This window comes from Apodemus sylvaticus, chromosome 9, assembly GCF_947179515.1.
Source record: "Apodemus sylvaticus chromosome 9, mApoSyl1.1, whole genome shotgun sequence".
Taxonomy (NCBI): domain Eukaryota; kingdom Metazoa; phylum Chordata; class Mammalia; order Rodentia; family Muridae; genus Apodemus; species Apodemus sylvaticus.
In genome coordinates this window covers 67,384,245-67,407,077 of record NC_067480.1, presented here as the reverse complement: position 1 = coordinate 67,407,077, position 22,833 = coordinate 67,384,245, and the positions used below count along the sequence as shown (strand labels likewise).

Here is a 22,833-nt window from a genome sequence, read left to right as displayed (position 1 = left end):
CACATATGTGTGGGTGAACATGCAAGTATATGCAATGGTGTAAACCTAAGTTGACTTACAGCAGGACCTGGAGGCCCAACTCTGCCAGCAGAACCAGGAAATCCTGTAGCACCCTGGGAAAAACAGATATATTAGTTAGTTCTCTACTTTCCAGAAGCCTACATTTCACATGGGAGGCTGTGGGTCTGTAGATTCCATTCCTTATTTAGACCATGAAGATGTTTTTTAATTCTCATGCCGCAAATATTCTAGAGAATCTGGATTAGCTGGTAGAAGTGCATTACTTTTCTGTTATGGCTTTTATTTATTTTAAACATATAAAAGTAGAGCTAAAAGCACACAGGTATTTTGTATAATCAACTACATAAAGTATTTTTACTTCAATATATAATATTTATGCTCCATATAAAGAAAGCATTTGTGTTTTCAAGATTAACAAAACTGATTTTTTCCCAGATCTTTTCCCCTCAGATCTCCACTTTAATCTAAGCACACTTTACTCTATAATACAGTTGATACATATAATAACATTTTATTACATCATTGGATGACAGTTAGCATTTATATAGCTGGAGCAAATTAGATATTTGCAACTGGCTGCTCACAATTCCCAGAATAATAAAGAGACTCACAGGTGGACCCTGTGTTCCTCGACCGCCTTTAAGTCCAGGAACACCATGTGGACCCTAAATGGAAGAACAAAAGACCACACGTGTAAGCCAAATGCATGAGTGGTGCACCATAAATACCGTGTTCTGGAATCAAAATGTCTTTTTTAATTTTTTATAACTCACATGAGGGCCAGGTGATCCTGCTAGCCCTTGGGGTCCAGGAGACCCAGCATCTCCCTTCTGCCCTGGCTCTCCAGGCTCACCCTTGACACCAGGCTGTCCATCTGGACCCTAAATGCAAGTGTTTAAATGAGAAGACATATTTAAGATTTATAAACAAATTATTTCATAGTAATTACTATTAACATGATATTTAGTCTTATGGAAGTTTGCTATGGAATTAGCATATGCAAGGTATGAAAACATGCAATAACTTCTCTAAAATATTCTCAAACTGTGTCAACAATTTTCATCATAGAAAATAACCACATACATTAAAATATTATAAGCATCAACTTTTATTCTACCTATTAAAATACGTTGAATAATACAAAAATATTTTAAACTTTGAAAATGTTAATATAAAACAAAACAAATTTGAATAATACTTAAACTTATTACTCTACTACAAAGGATTAATTTGTAAGTTAGAAATACTTGAAAATTGCACCTGGGGCCCAGCAAAACCAACAGCTCCAGTTGGACCATTTTCACCACGAGAACCCTAAAAGGAGAGAGATACTATTGAAGCTTTCACACATATAATAAACATTTTATATAAATAAATGTGGAAATCACTGCTTGAGGAAGAACATTAAGTGAAATAAGTTGGAGGTCAAAGAAACTTCTTTCTTACTTAGAAAACAAGTTACTTGTCTTGATTTGATAGATTTCAAGGCTGATAATTTTTTAAGTTTAATAATTTGAAAACCAGAGAGTTATATAAATAACCACAATAAGTGTGAAAATTACATTAGAGGTTAAACAGGCAGTGATTAATGACTGTTAGATAATAGAAGATAGATAAACATAGATGACATATAAATAAATGGTAGATGATAGATAGATAGATAGATAGATAGATAGATAGATAGATAGGGAATAAATCTTTTTAGTGTTATACCTCACAGTAAAAAACAAGGAAAGGTTTTCACTTACAGGATTGCCACGGGAGCCAGGAGGGCCAACTAAGCCTCTAGGACCAGGTTCGCCCTACAAAGTAGATTTTAGGTGCTAAGTACCTGATCCACAATACAATTGGAGACTACTAGTCACATGTGAAGGTAGACAGTGTGGGGGAAACTCTGAGATGGTCTACCTCAACCACAGTCTTGAGAAACAGCGACAATTTAAGCCTTGTTATTTTGGTGTGCAAATTGATATTGTCCAACTTACCTTTTCTCCAGTAGGACCTGCAGGACCTGGAGGTCCCAAGGGACCTGGAAGACCCTGTCAATTAACAGAAAATAAGTATGCTGAGGAAAAGCATTTACAGAAATGTTCATGTTTAATTAAACAAACAAACCAGCTATTTTCTGTAGCATGATTGCTTTTGCAAATCATTATCTACCATAGATGACATCACCCTACACTTTCAGGACTAATTTCTTTTATCCATATTCTAGCAATGAGATTTTTCTCTACAGAACATTTTGACCTCTTTCACCTAACTCTAATCAGTATATGAAACTGTCTTCATATTATTTCAAAATTAGCAGCATTTGTTAATATGTCCTTGCTTTTATAACCCATTTAATTTTGTTAGTATCTATTTTGAATGTTGGGGATAGATTGAAAATTGGATTTTCTTTTGTAATACTTTTAAATTTTAATATGATCACACAGTGTAATTCTTTTATGTGAAATACAATTACACTAAACATGTCTTCAGTGTTCATGAGACAGCCGTCCGCAGTCAAGATCCATTGCTGGTGGTGCTGTTCCCTACACAGGGAAGACAGCTCTGCCACCACCTGTAGCAGGACCGGAGCTCCACAGCATTTAAATGGATTGTAGAAGTTCTTTTTTATTAATTGTTTTATTTATTTATTTATTCAATATATTTTTATTTACATTTCAAATGATTTCCCCTTTTCTGGCTCCCCACTTCCCGAAAGTCCCATAAGCCCTCTTCCCTCCCCTTATTCCCCCATCCACCCCTTCCCACTTCCCTGTTCTGGTATTCCCCTATACTGCTTTATGAACAAGTTTTCTGTCAGTTTTATGTTTCCCCTTCATAGGTATCTCAATATTATTTTGTCATTAAAGCTATATATGTATATATGTATACACTTGAAAAAGGAAAGGTTTTCTTTAAATATATAATAGAAAACATATTTTTCGAATAATTTTTCTAGAACTGTGTAAAATCACTTTGTTGCTTATATGGATAGAAAATATAAGTTCCCTATTAGTACAGAGGAGGTGTTCTTAAAACAAAGAAGACATGTTGTTATTTTTTTTTCCTTATAGAAAATTACTCCTAAAACAATGTATTGCACTTACTAAAAATAGAACAATCATTGTACTTGCCCTGATCTATCATACATATTTCCCTAAGTGACATAGATACAGGGAGAGCTCTGTGTGTTTCCTTTCATTCTTTCAGGAAGGACTTAACATTTTTCTATGGATCTAAGGTAGGGTAAGTAAAATAATCAACCACTGTCAATCTACATCCAGTCTCAAATTGCATCATTCTTGTAGTCTTGACTCTAAGACAACATGAATAACTTTTGTTAAACTTATAGCAAGCTTGTAGGGTAATGAGCAGAAACGTAGGTTTGTAGGCCATGGGGGAAAATGCCCTTTCCCTTTCTCTTACCCTTGCCCCGTCATTTCCTGCCGTTCCTTCAGCACCTTTCTCTCCTATGCCACCCTGGAAAGACACAAAATAACAAAGCACCAGTTGTTCATTTACTTGTGCTTTTGGTACTCAAGATGCAGTTTCATGAGGACAAGGTTTTACTTATCCCCTTTGTAGCTTTACCCACTATAGACTACAAGAGCTTCTGACTATGCATATTCTCAGCCAATAAAGAAGATTATAAGAAAGAAATTACTTATAATTCAGGCTGGGAGAAATAAGCTGCTAAGGAAATCATTATCATAGTCTAAAGACATGCATTGGAAAACTTAATTAATAAAAGACAGGACTCACTCTGTCACCCTTAGGGCCAGGTGTTCCTGCAATTCCTCTTTCTCCTGGCATGCCCTGAAGACCTGGTGGTCCTGTGTCTCCAATGGTTCCAGTTGGACCTGGGTTGCCCTAAAATAAATGATGAGATAAAATTAATATGCTAATATTAAAGCCCATGACACTGCTGTTTGAGTCACTCTAAAATCGAATGTTAACAATTAGATGGAATTTAGATAAATACTCAGATTTTTTTCATTCACTATATTTTTATTTACATTTCAAATGATTTCCCCTTTTCTGGCCTCCCACTCCCCGAAAGTCCCATAAGCCCTCTTCCCTCCCCCTGTTCTCCCACCCACCCCTTCCCACATCCCTGTTCTGGTTTTGCCTTATACTGCTACACTGAGTCTTTCCAGAACAGATTCATGCAATACCCATCAAAATCCCCACTTAGTTCTTCATAGAGTTAGAAAGAGCAATTCTCAAATTCATCTGGAATAACAAAAAACCCAGGACAGCCAAAACTATTCTCAACAACAAAAGAAATTCTGGGGGAATCAGTATCCCTGACCTCAAGCAATACTGCAGAGCAATAGTGTTAAAAACTGTGTGGTATTGGTACAGTGACAGACAGACGGATCAATGGAAAAGGATTGAAGATCCAGAAATGAACCCACACACCTATGGCCACTTGATACTCAACAAAAGAGCTGAAAACATCCAGTGGAAAAAAGATAGCCTTTTCAATAAATGGTGCTGGTTCAACTGGAGGTCAGCATGCAGAAGAATGCGAATTGATCCATCCGTGTCTCCTTGTACTAAGCTCAACTCCAAATGGATCAAGGACCTCCACATAAAGCCAGACACTCTGAAGCTAATGCTCAGATTTTGTAATAGGGAAATTGTGTCTGAGTGAGATTCCTTGAAAGCATTTTGCATTTTGATTTTAGTTTATGTTTCTAACTTTTTTCTTTTGTTCACCTGCACCTCTCTATTATGTTGGTTTTTTCCCTAACTTACCTGTTCCTTAATATACTTTTAACTTTATTTGCAATTAGCATATAAATTATTAGGATTTACTGTGTAAATTTGAACATAATTTTGTTTTTGATCTTCCTCCTCATGCCCCTGAAGCCCTATTGGCACCTCTCACACTATACCACCTCCAATGGCTTCTTTTCCACTTTTATGTCACATACGCCATACAGAAGTCAACATCCCTTGCCTCCTCGAATGGTCCTCATATGAGTTTCATGATGCATACCCATTATTTCTTTATAGAAAATTAAATACTAATTCAAATAAAAAGAAAATGAATATCTTTTGAAGTATAATTGCTTGAATTGTCCTTGCTTTTCTTTTTGTTGGCTAGGACAGACATATTAATACTGTATTTAGAAAGAATGAGGCATTTCATTATTTTCTTGGAAAAAATTGTGAGATTAAGCTGGTTTCAAGTTAATTGTGCAATCAACTTGAGATTGTTTTTGCTCAATCACTGTGGAACCTTGATAAAGTTAAAGGCATCTTAGTCAAATAATCATGCAAAATTTCACTTAAGTTCCTCAGATGACATCTGATTATACTGTCATCTATCAATCCTAAAATGGCATATTCAAGTACATAGGCATGTTCTCTATTTTCAGACAGTCAGTAACTATAATTCTGGAGCCAAGGCAAAGAACACGGAACACACAATTTGTTGTGTCTGCTAATAAAGTGTGGTTTTCTATTCCCTGCTCTGTTCATTCATAGTGGTTACCAGCAAAATGTACAAGTATCAGATTGTGGGAGGAGGGGAGTGTATGTGAACAATAGTCATGTGCCTGGGTTCATCATTCTCACAACAGAACGGTCACTCTATAGTTGCCAGAAAAAGCCCAACATGCACCCATTAAAGTTTTTGTTTTTTAAGAAATAATTTTCTGTATCAATTACTCTGTTGAAAAACATCTGGGTTCTTTCTAGTTTCTGTCTATTATAAATAAGGTTGCTATGAACATAGTGGAGCATGTGTCCTTATTAAATGCTGGAGCATTTTCTGGGTATATGCCCAGGAGTGGTATAGCTGGGTCCTCAGGTACTTCTATGTCCAATTTTCTGAGGAGCCATCAAACTGATTTCCAGAGTGGTTGTACCAGCTTGAAATACCACCAACAATGGATGAGTGTTCCTCTTTCTCCACATCCTCACCAGCATCTGCTGTCACCCGAGTTTTTAATCTTAGCCATTTTGACTGGTATGAAGTATCAGGGTTATTTTTTCCTGATGACTAAGAATGTTGAACATTTCTGTACATGCTTCTTGGCCATTTGATATTCTTCAGTTAAGAATTGTTTGTTTAGCGCTGTGCCCCATTTTTAATAGAGTTATTTGATTTTCTGGAGCAGTAGAATTACAAGCTGGTATGTCAACTCTGGAAATCAGTCTGGTAGTTCCTCAGAAAATTGGACATAGTACTATCTAAGGACTCAGTTCCTGGTAATATAATGAAAAGTTGCTCCAACGTAGAACAAAGACACCTGCTCCACTATGTTCATAGCAGCCTTGTTTATAATAGCCAGAAACTGTAAAGAATTCAGATTCCTTCAACAGAGGAATGGATATAGAAAATGTGGTATATTTACACAATGGAGTACTACTCAGCTATTAAAAATGATGAATTCCTAAAATTCTTAGGCAAATGGATGAAACTAGTAAAATATCATCTTGAGTGAGGTAACCCAATCACAAAAGAACATACATGGTATGTACTCACTGATAAGTGGATATTAGCCCAAAAGCTCCAAATACTTAAGATAAAATTGACAGACCACCTGAAACTCAAGAAGAATGGAGACCAAAGTGTGGTTGCTTTGGTTCTTCTGAAAAGGGGAACAAAATACTAACAGGAGCAAATATGGAGATAAAGTGTAGAGCAGAGACTGAAATAAGGCCATCCAGAGACTGTTCCACCTGGGGATTCATCCCATATACAGTCATCAAATCCTGACACTATTGTGGATGCCAAGAAATACTTGATGAAAGGAGCCTGATATAGCTGTCTCCTGAGAGGCCCTGCCAGATCCTTACAAATACAGAGGTGGATGCTCACTGTCAACCATTGGACTGACCACAGGGTCCCCAATGGAGGAGTTAGAGGAAGGACTGAAGGAGCTGAAGAGGTTTGCAAGCCCATATGAAGAATAACAATATCAACCAACCAGATCCCCAGATCTCCCAGGGACTAAGCCACCAACCAAGTAGTACACGTGGCTCCAAATGCATATGTAGCAGAGGATTGCCTTGTCAGACATCAATGGGAAGAGAGGTCCTTGGTCCTATGAGGGCTTGATACATGCTCCAGTGTAGGGGAATAGAGCGCAGGGAGGCAGGAGTGGGATGGGTAGAGGAGCACTCTCATAGAAGCAGGGGGAAGGAGGATGGAATAGGGGATTTCCTGGAGGGAGTAAACTGGGAAAGAGGATTATCATTTGAAATATAAATAAAGAAAACATCCAATAAAAACAAATAAACAAACAAAAATAAATAATTTAATCAGGTTATACTGAAAAGTCAAGATAAGATGAGTCCAGAGCATCTGGTAAGTTCTAGAACCTTCAAAAGCCCAGGTCAGGACTATACTCACCTTTGGACCATCAGGGCCATGCCCTCCAGCCATGCCTTTCTCCCCAGGCAGTCCAGTTATCCCTGGCTCTCCTCTTTCTCCAGGATTCCCTCTTTCTCCCTAGTATGACACCAGGATGTGAAATCATCTCAATGTTAATCTAAAATAAGTTAAAATGTTTCTACAAAATGTTTTCTACTCGTGAAATTTTGGTAGTAGAGCTATTCTAACAGCTCAGGCTACCTAATTTAGTACTAAGAAATTAACTGGAATTAAAGATACTCTATGTTCACAAGATAAGGTATTTTTCAAATAGTAGACTAACTTAATAATTAAAATCGAGCACCCCTTAAAATAAAAGTTTTCATTTTATTCTGTAGCCAGTGGGTAACAAAATGAATTACACAAAAGAAAATACCTACCCGAGGTCCTAATGGACCAACTGCTCCAGGCTCTCCAGGAACACCCTAATGAGGTTTAAAAAAGCAGAAGATAAACATTGATCTAGATCTTGTATTATTGGAAATATTTCCAAATCAAACATTTCATTTTCTACAGTGTACCCTTAAAATAAACATTAAAGGATTAAAAATACATATGCTATTATAATTGAGGAATATCAATGTAAAAATATCATAGTTATCTGAAATGATTTATATTATGCCTAAATGTTTGATTAGACCTAAGGGTTTAATTTTGGGGGACAATGAAAATGTGTAAAAAATTGTCATGCAGAAATAGAATATTAGATTTTTTTTAGGGACAGTTGAACAGTTATAGCATCTTTTTAAAAATAAATTATCAGAAAGTATTTAAATAGTAAGAGTATAGCATACAAAAGTACAGAAGAGTCAGCCATTTCAACTTATCATATATTAAATTTAGTAAATAAATTGTGTTTGGAACAAATATATATACATATATATTCATATATATGTATATATATATACACACACACATATATATACATACACACACACACACACACACACACACATGGTATACTACTAGAATATAAATGATATTTTCCACTAGGAATTGCAGGATCAAAATAGTGGTAATGCTATTTCAAAACCTCTTCTTTTAAAAACCTTGCTTGCAGAACCCTTTTGGAAGAAGGGGATCAGGGATTGTAGGAATCAGAAGGATCAAGGACACCAGAATTATGGCTCACAGAATCAACTAAGCAGGGCTCAAAGAGATTGAAGTGGAAAACAAGAAGCTTGCACAGTCCCGCTGCACACATGCTGTGGCTATAAGGCTTCGTATTCTTGCTGGACTCCTCACAATGGGAATGGCAGTGTCTCTGACTCTTTTCCCTGTCTTGGGACCCTTTTCCTCCTGCCAAGTTGCCTTGTCCAGCCTTGATATGAGGGTTTGTGCCTAGTCTTGTAGCTTGTTATGCCATGTTCTGTTGATATCACTGGGAGGCCTGCTCTTGTCTTAAATGGAAATGGAGGAGTGAATCTCGGGAGAGGAGAGGTGGGAAAAAGGACTGGGAGGAGTGGAAGGAGGGGTGAGTATAGACAGGATGTATTGTGAGAGAAGAATTTTAAAAATGATAACTTTATCAAGTCTTCTTCCAGATTTTTCTTCAGAAATAAAACATTCTCAGTATAACGTGATAGTTCTAAAACCCAAATCTGGAGGCAGCAATCCCTGCTTAAATGACTTTTGCCATTTTTTTCTCTCCTCTAAGAATGAACAAATGATGCCCAATTAGGATTACCTCCAATATGGTTCCTAATTCACACCTGCAGCCTCATCTCTACCACTTTAGACTTTGCTCCACACTTCCAACACTGTATTTTCACAATACAGTGAAATACTCAGCAAGCATTTGCACTCACCATTGCTATTTTCTGAAGCATTTTTCCAGCTTTGTCATCTATATCCCTTACACCTTATATACATTATTCCTTTTGGAAAGTCTTCCTATACCATGATTTCTACATATATAGCACATTCCCTGCTGTAGCATTAGGATCATGCAAGTATGATACTGTTCTCCTATATTCTCTCTGTCTTTTTGTCTATGTCTCTCACCCTCCCCTGACTCCTATTTTTAGAAATACAGAACTACATAACCCAAGACCAGTTGCCTTGGCTGAAGAGGTCCATTGTATAATAGAGCCATGCATGTAGAATGTTCAGCAAATGTTTATGGAATGGTGATAAATATATTAATCTATCAAAGATAAAAGAGCAAAGCTCTGTGCCAGCAAAATGTTTATATCAATTCCAGACTGTGAATCATTTAGTAAAACTGTATAACATAAGATACATAGTAAAATTGTGAGTTGCAAACACAGAAAACACGAGTTGTGAACGTAGGAAGCATGCGAAGTGTAAACATATGAAGCATGTGAGTTATGAACACAGGAACCATGTGAGTTGTGAACATATGAAGCATGCAAGTGAGGGGTGAACATAGGAAATATGTGAGTTGTGAACATAGGAATCATGTGTTCTTGGTTCAGATGGTATGAACTGTGTGACTTTGGGCAAGTTGCTTGATATCTGAGTCCTTTGACTTGTTTAACAGAAAAACCTATAGCTTCACTTTTAAAAGATGATATTTTAGTCCATCAATTTATATGTTATTATTATTTAAAAACTTACTTGATCACCAGCCTTTCCACCTTCTCCAGGTGGCCCTGGAGGACCAGGAAGTCCCTAAAACAAAAATGACAAATAAAACCAGTGAATTACTCTAAATTTAATCAGCTACCAACACAAAATACTTTACATTTATACTTCATTACTTTTTCATGCAAAAGACAATGTATGGACATTTTAAGAAAAAAAATATGAAAAATCAGTGGTCTTAACTACTGAGCCATCTCTCCAGCCCATATTGTGAATTTCTTACCAGCTTTGTGTTTGAACTGTTTATTTCAGAGATAGGATATTCCTTATCTTTGAACAATGTTTGTTTAAATATAATCATTTATATTATCTAATAAAGATGACTGTTTTGAAAATTAAAGAACTTTGCCTCATTCAAACATTTTATCATGTGCATGTACACACACACACATACACACACACACACACACACACACGCGCACGCACACACACACACACACACACACACAGGGTCTCACTCTGTATTCTATCCCTGCCTGGAATTTAATATGTAGCACAAGATGGCTGTATACTCATAGCTACCCCCAGCCCCCAACTCAGTTTCCCAACTGGTAGAAGTGCAGGTATGAGCATTGACAACTGGCTATTTCCTATATTACTAAAAAGTAACAAAAAAGTATTTTTAAAAGCAATTCATAGGATAAACGAAAACTTAAATTAGTACATACCTGAAAGCCAGTAGGGCCTGGTGGTCCCTGCTCTCCTCTTTCCCCAGCTAGGCCCTAAGTAAAAAAAAAAAAAAAAAAAAAAAAAAAAAGCATAAATCCCACCAGACTTCTATGTCTACTTCCTGTTTCCATGAACTAGGAGTACTCATAATTTTGCATTTTTTACAACCCCCACTTTACATATTAGTCAGATAATAAGATAGTATTAAAAATTACCAAATGTCATTATTTGAAGTTCTTGAAAATGAGAAAATTTCATTTAAAAGACCAGTGAAAAAATTACAGCATGGTTTGTTGTTGATGTTTTTGTTTTTGTTGTTGTTGGTTGTAGTGGTTTTAGTTCAAATATGAAAGGCCTAGAGCCCAACATAGTTGAAAAATTGGAAATGTATTATTTCCTATATCCAATTTAAAAGGTTGTATTTCTAGTGATTTTTATTTCTATTCATCATAATTCATTAATAATTTCAAAGTAGAATGATTAAAGAAAGCAATGTTAACATTTGATAGACTACTTAAACTGACCCTATGAAAGCTAAATATGTGAAAATATATCTGATAAACAATTTAAAATCTCTTAGAATAAAAATGTAACCTCAGAAGATGAACATCATTTCTTTTTACCTTTTCAAAACCAGGCAACTTAATATGTTTTTATAAGATAAATTATCAAGTAAGTATAATTCTGCATTTATACATTTTAAATAAAATACATTATAAACATTTTCAAATATTATTTTTCTTAATTGATCTATTGTTCTTCTTCAACGATGGCATGCAAAGATGAGAGGGTAGCCTTTGCCACGACACTCCACTTTATAGTTTAAATTAGATCGGTCTTTTTACAGAGAAAGGACAGTGCACTACTTTAGAGAAATAAAATAAAGACTGAAATTGATCTTCAGTCTCATTTCCTCATTCCATTTCCCTGAAACTTACTTATGAGTAATTTTGGAGAAACAATGAGAAATACAACGTTCAAATGAACAGTATAAACCAAGAAAGTAACATACCGAAGGTCCTACGGGGCCTGAAGGACCAACTTCTCCATCTTTGCCAGGAGCCCCCTAGGATCACATGAGCATTTTAGGTGAGGTCATCAGATTTTGTATAGTTTTAGATTTTTTTATTCAATACCAGAAAATGGATACCTACCCTTTGCCCCGGCACGCCAGCATTCCCAGCTTCTCCTGGTTTTCCAAGGTCACCCTAAGAATAAATAAATAGTGTTCTAAATTCATTTAACTCAAGAAATATACCTTGGCCTTCAACAGCTGATTCCAGTGGGTTATTGAACATTGATCATTGTACTCACACTGCTGCCTTTGGGGCCCGGAAGGCCCATGCTTCCAGGCTGCCCTCGGATACCGATGGAGCCTGGAGGACCTGGCCGGCCATCTTCCCCAGGAGCACCCTGCAGTGTAGACAGCAGGCAGGTAAGTTGTGTGTGAGCTGTTTCTAAGCACCACTCTACCCACATTGTTGCCAGTCTTTCCTAACAATAGAAGTCACTTTAACTAAACACTAATCTCCTTATGTTCATCTCTTAGTGAACAAGAAAAGCTGTTATTTTCCTACAAAGCCCTGAAGTACTTTGAGCATTTAGGACAGAAGTTCTAATTTTGCTCCATTCATAAATCTCATTGTCGCCATCTCCTAGCCTTCTCATATTAAGAGACAGACCTTTCCTTCTTTTATTTCCTCTGTTTTGTAGTCTTAAGCATTAAAAATTCCCATTTCACAATTATATTTTTTAAAAAGATTCGAATACATAAGATGACAACATATTTATTTCTAAACATGTAAAAGTGGAATGCAATCAGGGAAAGAGAATATTATTAAACATATTTTGACAGTATTTAAATACATTGCTTCAATTTTTTTCACTGAACTAATTTCTATTTCAAACATTCAATCAAGAAAATTTAACTTACATCTTGTTCAATTTGAAAATATAGAGATACTAAGAAATCATTACTAGTGAGTACTTAAAAGAATGTGATCATGACCACCATCCATAGGACAACTAAATATAGCTTACACATCATCTATGGGAAAATGTTAAAAGTGATAAAATTATTTAAATTTCTTACCAAAGGCCCAAGTTTTCCCTCAGGACCTTGAACACCAGGATTTCCTGTCAGGCCCTGACAAAGAAAATCAACTATTATCTGTTGCTGAACAACAGTTGAAGTAAAGACTTCACACAGAAAACACAAGATTTATTGGAAACAACTAAACAGAAGGGCAATTTCACAGTACAAATAAAAATTTAAAGGACATTTTGTTAAATTAAATAATAGTTTCTTTACCAAAGGTCAAACAAGTTATTTTTAGTATGAAATTTAAAAGTGTAAAATTTTAAAAATAGATAATGTTCTGATAACAAGTGGCAAAGTTATTTGTATATACTCCTTTGAAAAGGGTCTTTTAGAAATTACTGCATTTTACATGGATGTCAGAAATAGAATTGCAGGATTTTTAAAACAATGCATCCGTTCATAACTATTAAATCAATGCTTCATGTTGTAAAACAAGCTAAAGATAAAAATAGGAAATGAAACATTAATAACTTGGGTGTCACCATAGCATATAACCAACTCTAGGCTTCTTACCCGAGCACCTGGAAGCCCAGGTTCGCCTGGCCGTCCTGGGTCTCCCTGGCCTCCCTTAGGCCCTGAAGAACCTACGGGACCACGTTCTCCCTGAGCACCCTGCTCCAATGAAGATAGACAGGGCAACATTGAAACAAAGCAAAAAGTGGTTAAGTTCTTATTTTCCAAATACATACCAAAAGGCAATTTTTGTTAAAGATATGACAAAGATGTATTTGCAAACAATGTCACTGAATGTTTTATTCTAACCTGAATCCTGTATGAAAATTATCTTAGTAGCCATTAAGGAAAGAAAGCTGAAATTTCAGCCTCATTCCAATAAGGAAAGAATTTTAGATGTTAAATTTCACCCAAACTAAAGCATGACATGCTTTTATTCTCAGGAGTTAACTGAAAAAGTCTGGGAGCAATGCCTCATATTATTCAATTATTCAATTCAATATAGCAATCCCTGCTTCTATATCCCTTATGGTATGGACTCATATGAGCCAGGGACACATTCCCAATCTGGAAATGTCAGTTTTGGTGAGATCTTACCTTTGGTCCAGGTAAACCATCAGATCCTGGAAAACCACGATTGCCAGGAGCACCCTACAATGGACCAAAATGCAGTTTTGAGATATTGTTTATCACTGGGGCATGTACCTAGTAAAAGGTTTTATTTCTGGCATTATCAGATTTTCCGAGGTCTGATCAAGTTAAAACAGCAAAAGGTAAACATAAAGAAAATAATATTACTAGAAAAATTACTTAAAAGTTTGACAAACATGAGTAGTGAACCAAATGTTTTAAAAGACATCCTCTAAAATTAATTGTAAAATAAATACATAAAAGTCTAATATAGAGAGACAAAAACCACAATCACAGTCTACTGTGGTCAAAGTGACAACAATAGCATGTGTTCTTTCATCTTGTAGAAGACTTGCTTTCATGAAAACTATACGAAAACATGAAATCAGCATTGTCCCTTCATGTCCATTTTCTTATACTCTACCAATCCCACCCTTTCCTGCTCTTTAAAACAGCCAAATTCTTTCTTGCCCTCTATTGAAAAATTGTTCTATCTGCCATGTTTCCCAGCAGGCTTCTCCACCTCCAGACTCAACCTACCTGCTGTCGTCTCATACTCCTTTGTCTCCTACCAACTAACCTAGAACTTATCACTCATCTCCACCCATAGCCAGTCTCCATTGTGAGCAATTAGTTAATACTGTACAGGGAGGGCACTTACTAAAACGTTTCACTGTTTACTGCCCAGTAACGTACAACCATATGTGGATGAGGACCACAAGTTTCTTGTTCACTGATGTATCCCAAGCACTTAAAGGTCAAGCTGGTTTATACGAATCAGTCAGTCAATATTTGCTGAATCAATAAGTGAAGCTTAAGTAGACACTTGGCTCTTTTTACATTGAGATAGTCACACTGTGCCCTGCAAGGCATCTGCATCAGGTCTTTCTTGCTTTATCTTTCCTTTGTACTCACAGTTTCACTCATACTACTTCCCATGTAAATGTGTTGACATGTACAGTAGAGTAGACAAACAGTCATTTTATTATTCGCATTTACCCTTTCTCCCATTGGTCCTGGAGGACCAACTGTGCCTGGGTCACCTCGAGGACCTCTTTTGCCTTCTTCACCAGGTGGACCAATAGGACCCTGAATACCATGAGGCCCCTATTAAAATAGAAGGACAGGTCACAGGAAGAGTTGTTCAGTAAGTAAATGTCAGGAAACTCATCCAATGAAATGTTAATTATTTTATTATTAAAGAATTTTGTTATTAAAGAATGTTAATTATTTTATCCTAGTGTTGTTTTTAAATACATGAAACTTTTAAACAATACCTATAGACAAGGTTTATATTTTTCTCATTAAAATAATTAAGGCTTACTGGTTCTCCCTTTGGGCCAGCTTCTCCTTTGAAACCTGGAACTCCTGGATCACCCTAAAATAAAATATCATTAGTTGAAAGAAGTGGGGCATTTAACCAGTTCCTCATTAAGTACAGTGAATAGGCTGTCAAGTCTACACTGAATTCGTACTAAAACAAAATGCAATAAATTTTGTGCATGTGTGCATTTTGATTGGGCACCTGTGTGCCTGTCCCCGCCTTCCAAGCCCTAGGATTACAAGCATGATCATCCATGCCAAGCATGGATATACATACATATTTATGCAATAATATTAATGGAAAGAGGGCCATGAATTTGAAAGAGAACAAGAAGGGCTATACAGGAAGATTTGGAGGAAGGAAAGGAGAAGGGGAAGTGGTAAAATGATCTAAGAGTATTTAAGCCATAATTTAACAGATATTACCAGTTGTCCTCGGATTCCCTGAGGTCCAGTACTGCCCTGAGGGCCAGGAGACCCAGGGGGGCCTGCTAAGCCAGGAGGGCCAGAGGTTCCTGCAGATCCCTAACAATAGCAAGGATGACATGATGAGCTGATGAGTGTAGACCTCACTAGCAATCTTTTTTTATTAGATATATTCTTTATGTACATTACAAATACTGTCCCCTGTCTTGGTTCCCCTGAAAATCACATAAGCCATCTCCCCTTCCCCCATTCCCCAATCAACCCTCTCCCGCTTCCCTGTCCTGGTATTCCCCTACATTGCAGCGTCAAGCCTCTCTAAGACCAAGAGCCTTTCCTCCCTTCAATGTCCAACAAGGCCATCCTCTGCTGCCTATGCATCTAGAGTCGTGGGTAACTCCATGTGTACTCTTTGGTTGATGATTTTGTCCCTGGGAGCTCATATTGTTGTTCCTCCAATGGTGCTGCAAACCCCTTCAGCTCCTTAGGTCCTTTCTCTAGTTCCCCCATTGGGGACCCTGTGCTCAGTTCACTTGCTGGCTGAGAGTGTCTCCCTCTGTATTTGTCATGCACTAGCAGAGCCTCCCAGGTGACAGCTATATCCTACTCTGGTCAACAAGCACTTGTGGGCATCGATAACAGTGTCTGGGTTTTGTAACTGTGTATGGAATGGATCCCTGGGTGGTGCACCTCACTAGCATCAAAAGCCAAGGACTACATCCTGTTGAAAATCACCTGACATGTGTGCTGGTACTTACTGTGGGGCCTTTGGCGCCAGGTGTACCATCAGTCCCCATTGCACCCTAAAAAGTACATGAAACATATTTTGAAATATTAAGCTACATTTGACACATCTAGTATTCAGATCACCTAAGAATAGGCAGGAAAATTGCAAAGACAACATTTTTATTATTATATATTTATGTATATATATAATTTATATACTATTGTATAATTATAACTACTTTTTGTGAGTAACCTTTCCATAAGACAGAAAAAGCAGGCTGTATTGACATGTAAAATATTCTTTTCCTGAGTGTTAATCACTCAGAATTGATTATGTTAAATAAGCTACATTTTTCTGATACTGTAATAAATAAGCATCTTTCTGGGCTAGCTCTTAGGTATGTCAGGCACTTACAGGAAGACCGTGAGAGCCAGCTGGACCAGGTGGCCCAGTTTCACCTCTCTGCCCCTGAGGACCTTCAGGGCCTCGGGCCCCAGTAGGACCTGCTTCTCCCTAAAGGGATGGAAAAGAAAATGTTAACTTAGGTAAAACACTAGTACTGTGGCGTAAAGGTGATTGCATATTTGCCTGCTTGTCATTTTCAATCTAAGTACCTAAAACATCTAAAGGATTGTTTCTTTTCAGGGTAAACCTGGACATTTGAAGTTCAACCAGAAACTGCATAATTAAAGCTGGATGGAAACACAGAAGGCAACTGAAGATTTCCAAACATACCCTCAATCTGATAACTACTTTATAGCTAAATTTTGTTATAGGTCCACTAACTCCTTGAATGGGTTAAACTCACCAGAAAAATACATGTGAAATTGCACATTACCATTTAGAGACAAGATTTTTTTCCTTTCTACATAATATATATAATATGAAATGATATATATTTAATAAAATATAATATATAATTAAGTTTCAGAGTACAAGATATGATTTGACTTATTAAAGTTCACTTATTGACCTTCAAAGAAATGCTTATTCAATAAGATAGAAAGCACATGGTTTTGAAGTAGCTTTAGTGACTTCTGGCAACATAAAAGTGAAAAGTAAATGTCTTAACAAGTAAATGACACTTTCTCTTCTGGAACCTAAAGGATGTTAGAATGACAGCAGTAATAATGGAATGGAAGGCCACGGCAACCTTCAATTCAGTCCAAGATGCTTATTCAGAGAGCAAAGCCATATGTACCACATTCACTTAACTTTCATTCATATAAACAAACTTAGTATGAGGATTTTTGTGCAATTTTGAGACACATTTATACAACAAGCATTTCCTGTATTTTTCTGGAATTCAAATTTAGCTCCTGTGTTTCATTCATCATATGTATCTACATGTATCTAATCTCAGAAGAACTAAGAAAACTCACATTGTAAGCTTTAAGAGGCTAGTCTATAGTCACAAAACATATTCAATTCCTTCCATCCCTCCATTCTTCACTGAACTGCAAATGACTGGATGTGAAAGTTGATCCATAGATAGCCAGAAACTATGGGACAGTCTTAGAGAAGCTGCTATAACCAAAACCAGGGATTTTATGATGAGAGAGTGAGAATGTGAAGACAGTGAAGTAAATTCTGAGATATATACAACTTACTACATTAAGTTTTATTAAGATGGATGCAATAGCCAAATGCACAGGGGTACCAGGCAGTGTCACAAATAATTACTTGTGTAATTTTCACTGGAGAAATTGAACTAATGTTCAACTACAGATAGAATGAAGACAAACCTCTTTTTGATAGTTCATAGAAAAAGGCTCAGTGAGTATCTTTTTCTTCTTTTCCTAGACAGCACTCAGTCTGAGCATGTGAAACCGCAATAGGAATGATGTATATTTTAATTAGGGCATGGACAGAGGTTGTGTCAAGATTAGGTATTGACATGTATCTAATAAATAAAATTTGAACTTCATTGTTGGGGTGCAACATGACAGTCAATACCTGCTTAAATGTGGGTAGCCATAGGATTGAATCCCAGTATCACAAGAAAGAAGGGGGAAAGATGGAGGAAGAAGAGCAAATGTTATGTAAGAGAAACAAGAACAGAAAAAGGAGGAGGAAGAGACAGAGGAGGAGAAGGGAAAGGAGGAAGAAGGAGGAGGTGGAGCAGGAAAAGGAAGAACAGGAATATGGGCTTCAGAGGGATCAGAGACCTAAAGGAACAAAGAGGTTCTCATTGAATGAAGGGACCAGTTGTTGAAACGATTTAAGACTTCAGTTTAAAGCTTCTAACCTGGAGAGTTTGGCAAAATGATTCTCACATTTCAAAGAAAACTTAAAATGGCAGGTTCTTTTGATTCCTAAATTCAGATTCCTTCTTAGTACAGCTATTAACAAGAAGCATGAACCTACAGTATATTGACTGGATTCTGCTCCCCCCTTTATATTAAGGTTTTATACAGATAATCACATTTAATATTTTTTGTTTATTTTCTTTTTTATTTGATATTTTCTTTATTTACATTTCAAATATTATCCCTTCGCCCAGTCCCTCCCCAAAACCCTATCCCTTTGCCCCTCGCCCTGCTTCTATGAGGACGTACCCCCACCTACCCACCCACTCCCTCCTCCCTGTCCTCGAATTCCCCTACACTGGGGCATCAAGTCTTCACAAGACCAAAGGCTTCTCCTCCCACTGATTGCCTGACAAGGCCATCCTCTGCTACATATGTGGCTGGAGCCATGGGTCCCTCCATGTGTATTTCTTGGTTAGTGGTTTAGTCCCTTGGAACTCTGGGGAGTGTGATTGGTTGATATTATTGGTCTTCCTATGGGTTGCACACCCCTTCAGTTCCTTCAATCCTTTCTGTAACTCCTCCCTTGGGGACCCCATTGGGAACCCAGTCCTCAGTCCAATGGTTGGATGCAAGTATCCACCTCTGTATTTGCCAGGCTCTGGCAGAGCCTCTCAGGAGACAGCTGTATCAGGCTCCTGTCAGCAAGCACATCTGTCTTAAAGCACAGAGAAGCTTCTGGTGGGTCATACATGCAATCAAATTGGCAAGCTGAATCTTGTACGAAAAATCTCTTTTTCAAGATGAAGAAAGTTACTGCTGCTAGAGTAAGGGGAAATTAAATCCAGTGGCTCACAACTTACAATTGGTGTTTTGAATTTATTTGTGATTTCACTAGCTTAGTCTTAATGTCCTGCAAGTAAAATCTTTGACTCTGTCCCAAGGAACTTGAAAGAACAAATTGTGACAGAATACAATTCCCACAGAATACTTTAATCCATTCCCACATGGTAATCCAAGTGTCCTCCCTGCTTACATCTTTAAGGGCTTGAGTAGGGAGGGGCAGAATAATGGCCAGCAACACTTTTTGGCAAGATCTGATTTAACTTCCCATTGTTTAAAACAGTCTGCTATTGATTACTTTCCACATTCTATCCAAGAACAGAGTATTCACTCAGTTCTTCCTTACAACCATTTCAAAAGTCTGTCTTTAGAGTCCAATTACACAGCTTTAAGTAACTTTCTTTTCATGGCAGATATAATAAAGCTTTATAATATAATAAATATAATATATAATAGCTTTCACTTTTCCCATGCCTTTTAAATTTTCCTTCCTTAAGAACCCAGGCTCTTTCCTTGTTAAGAATAACTCCCACCCTCTTCAATTACTGAATTACCCTTTACTTATTGAGTACGGTCACTAGCTTACCTTCATTCCAGGATTTCCTGGAAAACCAGAAGAGCCAGGTATCCCAAGGGGACCCTAAGTGTGGGAAAACCATAAAGTAGTCACATATTTTTAATCAATATATAATTATGCCATTTTTCTATTCTTTGAGGAAAAATCTGTATTTCAACAGATAGAAACAATCTGTACATAATAAAGAACAATGTGATTATATTCCAAACATCATCCAACACTGTCCTAAAGTAGTTCTCAAATCATTTCAACCATCAGAGTTGAGTTACCAAGGCTGAGGAGATGGTGCTGCAGGAAAAATATCACTTGCTGCTTTTGCAGAAGATCTGAGTTTAGTTCCCAGTACATACATGGCAGCTCACAACCATCTGGATAAAGCACTAGCATGTGTTATTTATGACTTTCAATATTTGGAAAAGCATGGACAACTTCTGTAATCAGTGTAAAACAGTTTAAAAGGTATGACTTTAGGGATACAGTGCTAATCATGCAATGTTTGGGTTCCATGAGTTGTGATTAATATAATCTTTCAAAGTATACTCATTTTGTCCTGAATTTCATTTCATTTTTATAGGAAACAGGGGGAAGAAAAATACTTGGGGCCAAAATGTTTGAATAATATATTTCTATTTGTCTTTGGGAATATAGAAAAAAATTTCAACCTTTAAAATTGGCCCATGTGATTAAAAATCTCCCTCTGTCCTTTCTACCTCACTTTAATGAGGTTTTGTAATATAAGCACAATTTATCATGTGCAGCTGCTTGAATTAACTTTTATTCTTTCCAAAAAAAAATCTCCATAGGCTATTTAATCACAAATCTATTCTATTACATATATTTTATGAATAACCACTTTAACTGTAAATGGAACAGGAAACCTTTTTGAAAACCAAGGTAGCACTACTATAGAACTAAAGAACCAGTAAAAATCATGCAAATTTATAAAACCATATATGAATCAATTGCTTTACAGATCAGAAAAACTATTATCACTCAGCTATTAGAATTGGTTTTGTTTTGTTTATAGAAGTATAATTTAAGAGTCCTTGGTACAATAAATAGAGATTTGTATCCACTGAAAATCCCCTTTTCTCATTAACTTCTCAGATACTCAAAGACATAAAGGATCTTAAGATACCTGTACTGACTGGATTTGTGTCAACTTTACACGAGCTAGAGTTATCACAGAGAAAGGAGCTTCAGTTGAAGAAATGCCTACATAAGATCCAGCTGTAAGGCATTTTCTCAGTTAGCGATCAAGGGGGCATGGCCCCTTGTAGGTGGTGCCATCTCTGGGCTGGTAGTCTTGGGTTTTATAAGAAGCAAGCTGAGAAAGCCAGGGAAAGCAAGCCAGTAATAAACATTCCTCCATGGCCTCTGCATCAGCTCCTGCTTTCTGACCTGCTTGAGCTCCAGTCCTGACTTCCTTTGATGATGAACAGCAATGTGGAAGTTTAAGCTGAATAAACCCTTTCCTCCCCAACTTGCTTTTGGCCACGAGGTTTGTGCAGGAATAGAAACCCTGACTAAGACAATACCTATGGAAAAGGGGGATGGAAGATAGATATAGAACTACAAATAAGGAAAAAAGTGAATGGCATGTCATAAATTCATGAAGTTATAGAACTACCTTTATCTTGATGAATATAGATTTAAAAATTCTCTATAAAGTGGTTGCAATCTGAACACAGACATACACTAATTTTAGTTAAATATCATCATGTACCAACTCCTTAAATAAGAAAACAATGAGTAATTTGCCTTCCTTCGCTCAGTAAAATGTAATGAGACTTCACTGCCAATATGATAGATTTAGTTTACAATTTTACAGCTCCTTTCCTGAATTAAGTTAATGGTATTCACATTCTATCTTGACCATGTTCATACATTTACAATATCAAAAACTGATGCTGTCTAGTCATGCATACCCATGCTTAATGCTACAGAATGATTTCTCAATATGTGAAATATGAAAGAGATTAAGCAGTCCTCAACATAGTAGATGTAATTGTGTGACCTAGTACTTACCTGATGATTCAATTTTACCCTCAGTATTTCCTCATATATTTCACTTACTCATTCTGTAGATAAAATTACACTCATGACTTTTTAGATATCAATGATCAAGGTTTTATTGATATTTATTAATTCTTTTATTTACATCCTTCATCTATTACAGGTTGAATCACATCCTCCTCTATGATCATATGTTTCAAATTCACTCTACACAACAGCATTAATAGTAGTATTACACATTTCTATTAATAAATCCAGTTTTCAAAAATAAGAACTGTGTTTATCATAATTTTAATCCAAGTGTGTAGAACACGGAAGGTGTTCTGTAAATGTCTACACAAAACAAATGAGATAATGGATGAATAAACAAATGAGTGATAAAAATATACAAATGAAAAATATGTTAATTAATTAATTAATTAATTAATACGAAAAATAACAGAACTCACCATTGGCCCAGGTTTTCCAGGCATACCGTGGGCACCTCGTTGTCCCTAATTTACAGAAAATGGGAAAATTTTTAAAAAAGAGATTGTGTCTTCCATGTTGTTTTTTTCGTGATTCATTTGTTTTCCAATTTCCAGTGAAAAGATTAAAGAACATTTTTAAGACTGATAATAAAAGCCACTGGCAAGGAAGCCAACAGCAAGGAAGGCATGCGTTTCTAAAAAGCATATAAAGTAGCAATAGGTATATTTATTCTTGTATCAGTAAAAACCAAACAAACAATAAGCAATTAATAGTCAAGACTTAAAACAGATCAAAATATTCTCTTTACTTAACTGTATCACCCTTTGTCAGGTAAACTCAGATACA

The 22,833-nt window shown here is 36.5% G+C and overlaps 1 protein-coding gene across 1 annotated transcript in view; it reads right to left on the bottom strand.

Annotated features, from left to right (window-relative positions):
• Positions 1–22,833, bottom strand: part of Col5a2 (collagen type V alpha 2 chain) — a 137,458-nt gene that overhangs the window by 16,109 nt on the left and 98,516 nt on the right. Inside the window, exons 17-41 of the mRNA XM_052192725.1 lie at positions 22,467–22,511; positions 20,011–20,064; positions 16,747–16,845; positions 16,364–16,408; positions 15,609–15,707; positions 15,184–15,237; positions 14,859–14,966; positions 13,827–13,880; positions 13,290–13,388; positions 12,768–12,821; positions 11,990–12,088; positions 11,830–11,883; positions 11,688–11,741; positions 10,675–10,728; positions 9,980–10,033; positions 7,780–7,824; positions 7,379–7,477; positions 3,772–3,879; positions 3,436–3,489; positions 2,007–2,060; positions 1,770–1,823; positions 1,282–1,335; positions 795–902; positions 633–686; positions 60–113 (exon numbers count right to left, since the gene is read on the bottom strand). Coding sequence (XP_052048685.1) covers positions 60–113; positions 633–686; positions 795–902; positions 1,282–1,335; positions 1,770–1,823; positions 2,007–2,060; positions 3,436–3,489; positions 3,772–3,879; positions 7,379–7,477; positions 7,780–7,824; positions 9,980–10,033; positions 10,675–10,728; positions 11,688–11,741; positions 11,830–11,883; positions 11,990–12,088; positions 12,768–12,821; positions 13,290–13,388; positions 13,827–13,880; positions 14,859–14,966; positions 15,184–15,237; positions 15,609–15,707; positions 16,364–16,408; positions 16,747–16,845; positions 20,011–20,064; positions 22,467–22,511 — 1,710 coding nt within the window. The remainder of the gene's footprint in view (positions 1–59; positions 114–632; positions 687–794; positions 903–1,281; positions 1,336–1,769; positions 1,824–2,006; positions 2,061–3,435; positions 3,490–3,771; positions 3,880–7,378; positions 7,478–7,779; positions 7,825–9,979; positions 10,034–10,674; positions 10,729–11,687; positions 11,742–11,829; positions 11,884–11,989; positions 12,089–12,767; positions 12,822–13,289; positions 13,389–13,826; positions 13,881–14,858; positions 14,967–15,183; positions 15,238–15,608; positions 15,708–16,363; positions 16,409–16,746; positions 16,846–20,010; positions 20,065–22,466; positions 22,512–22,833) is intronic.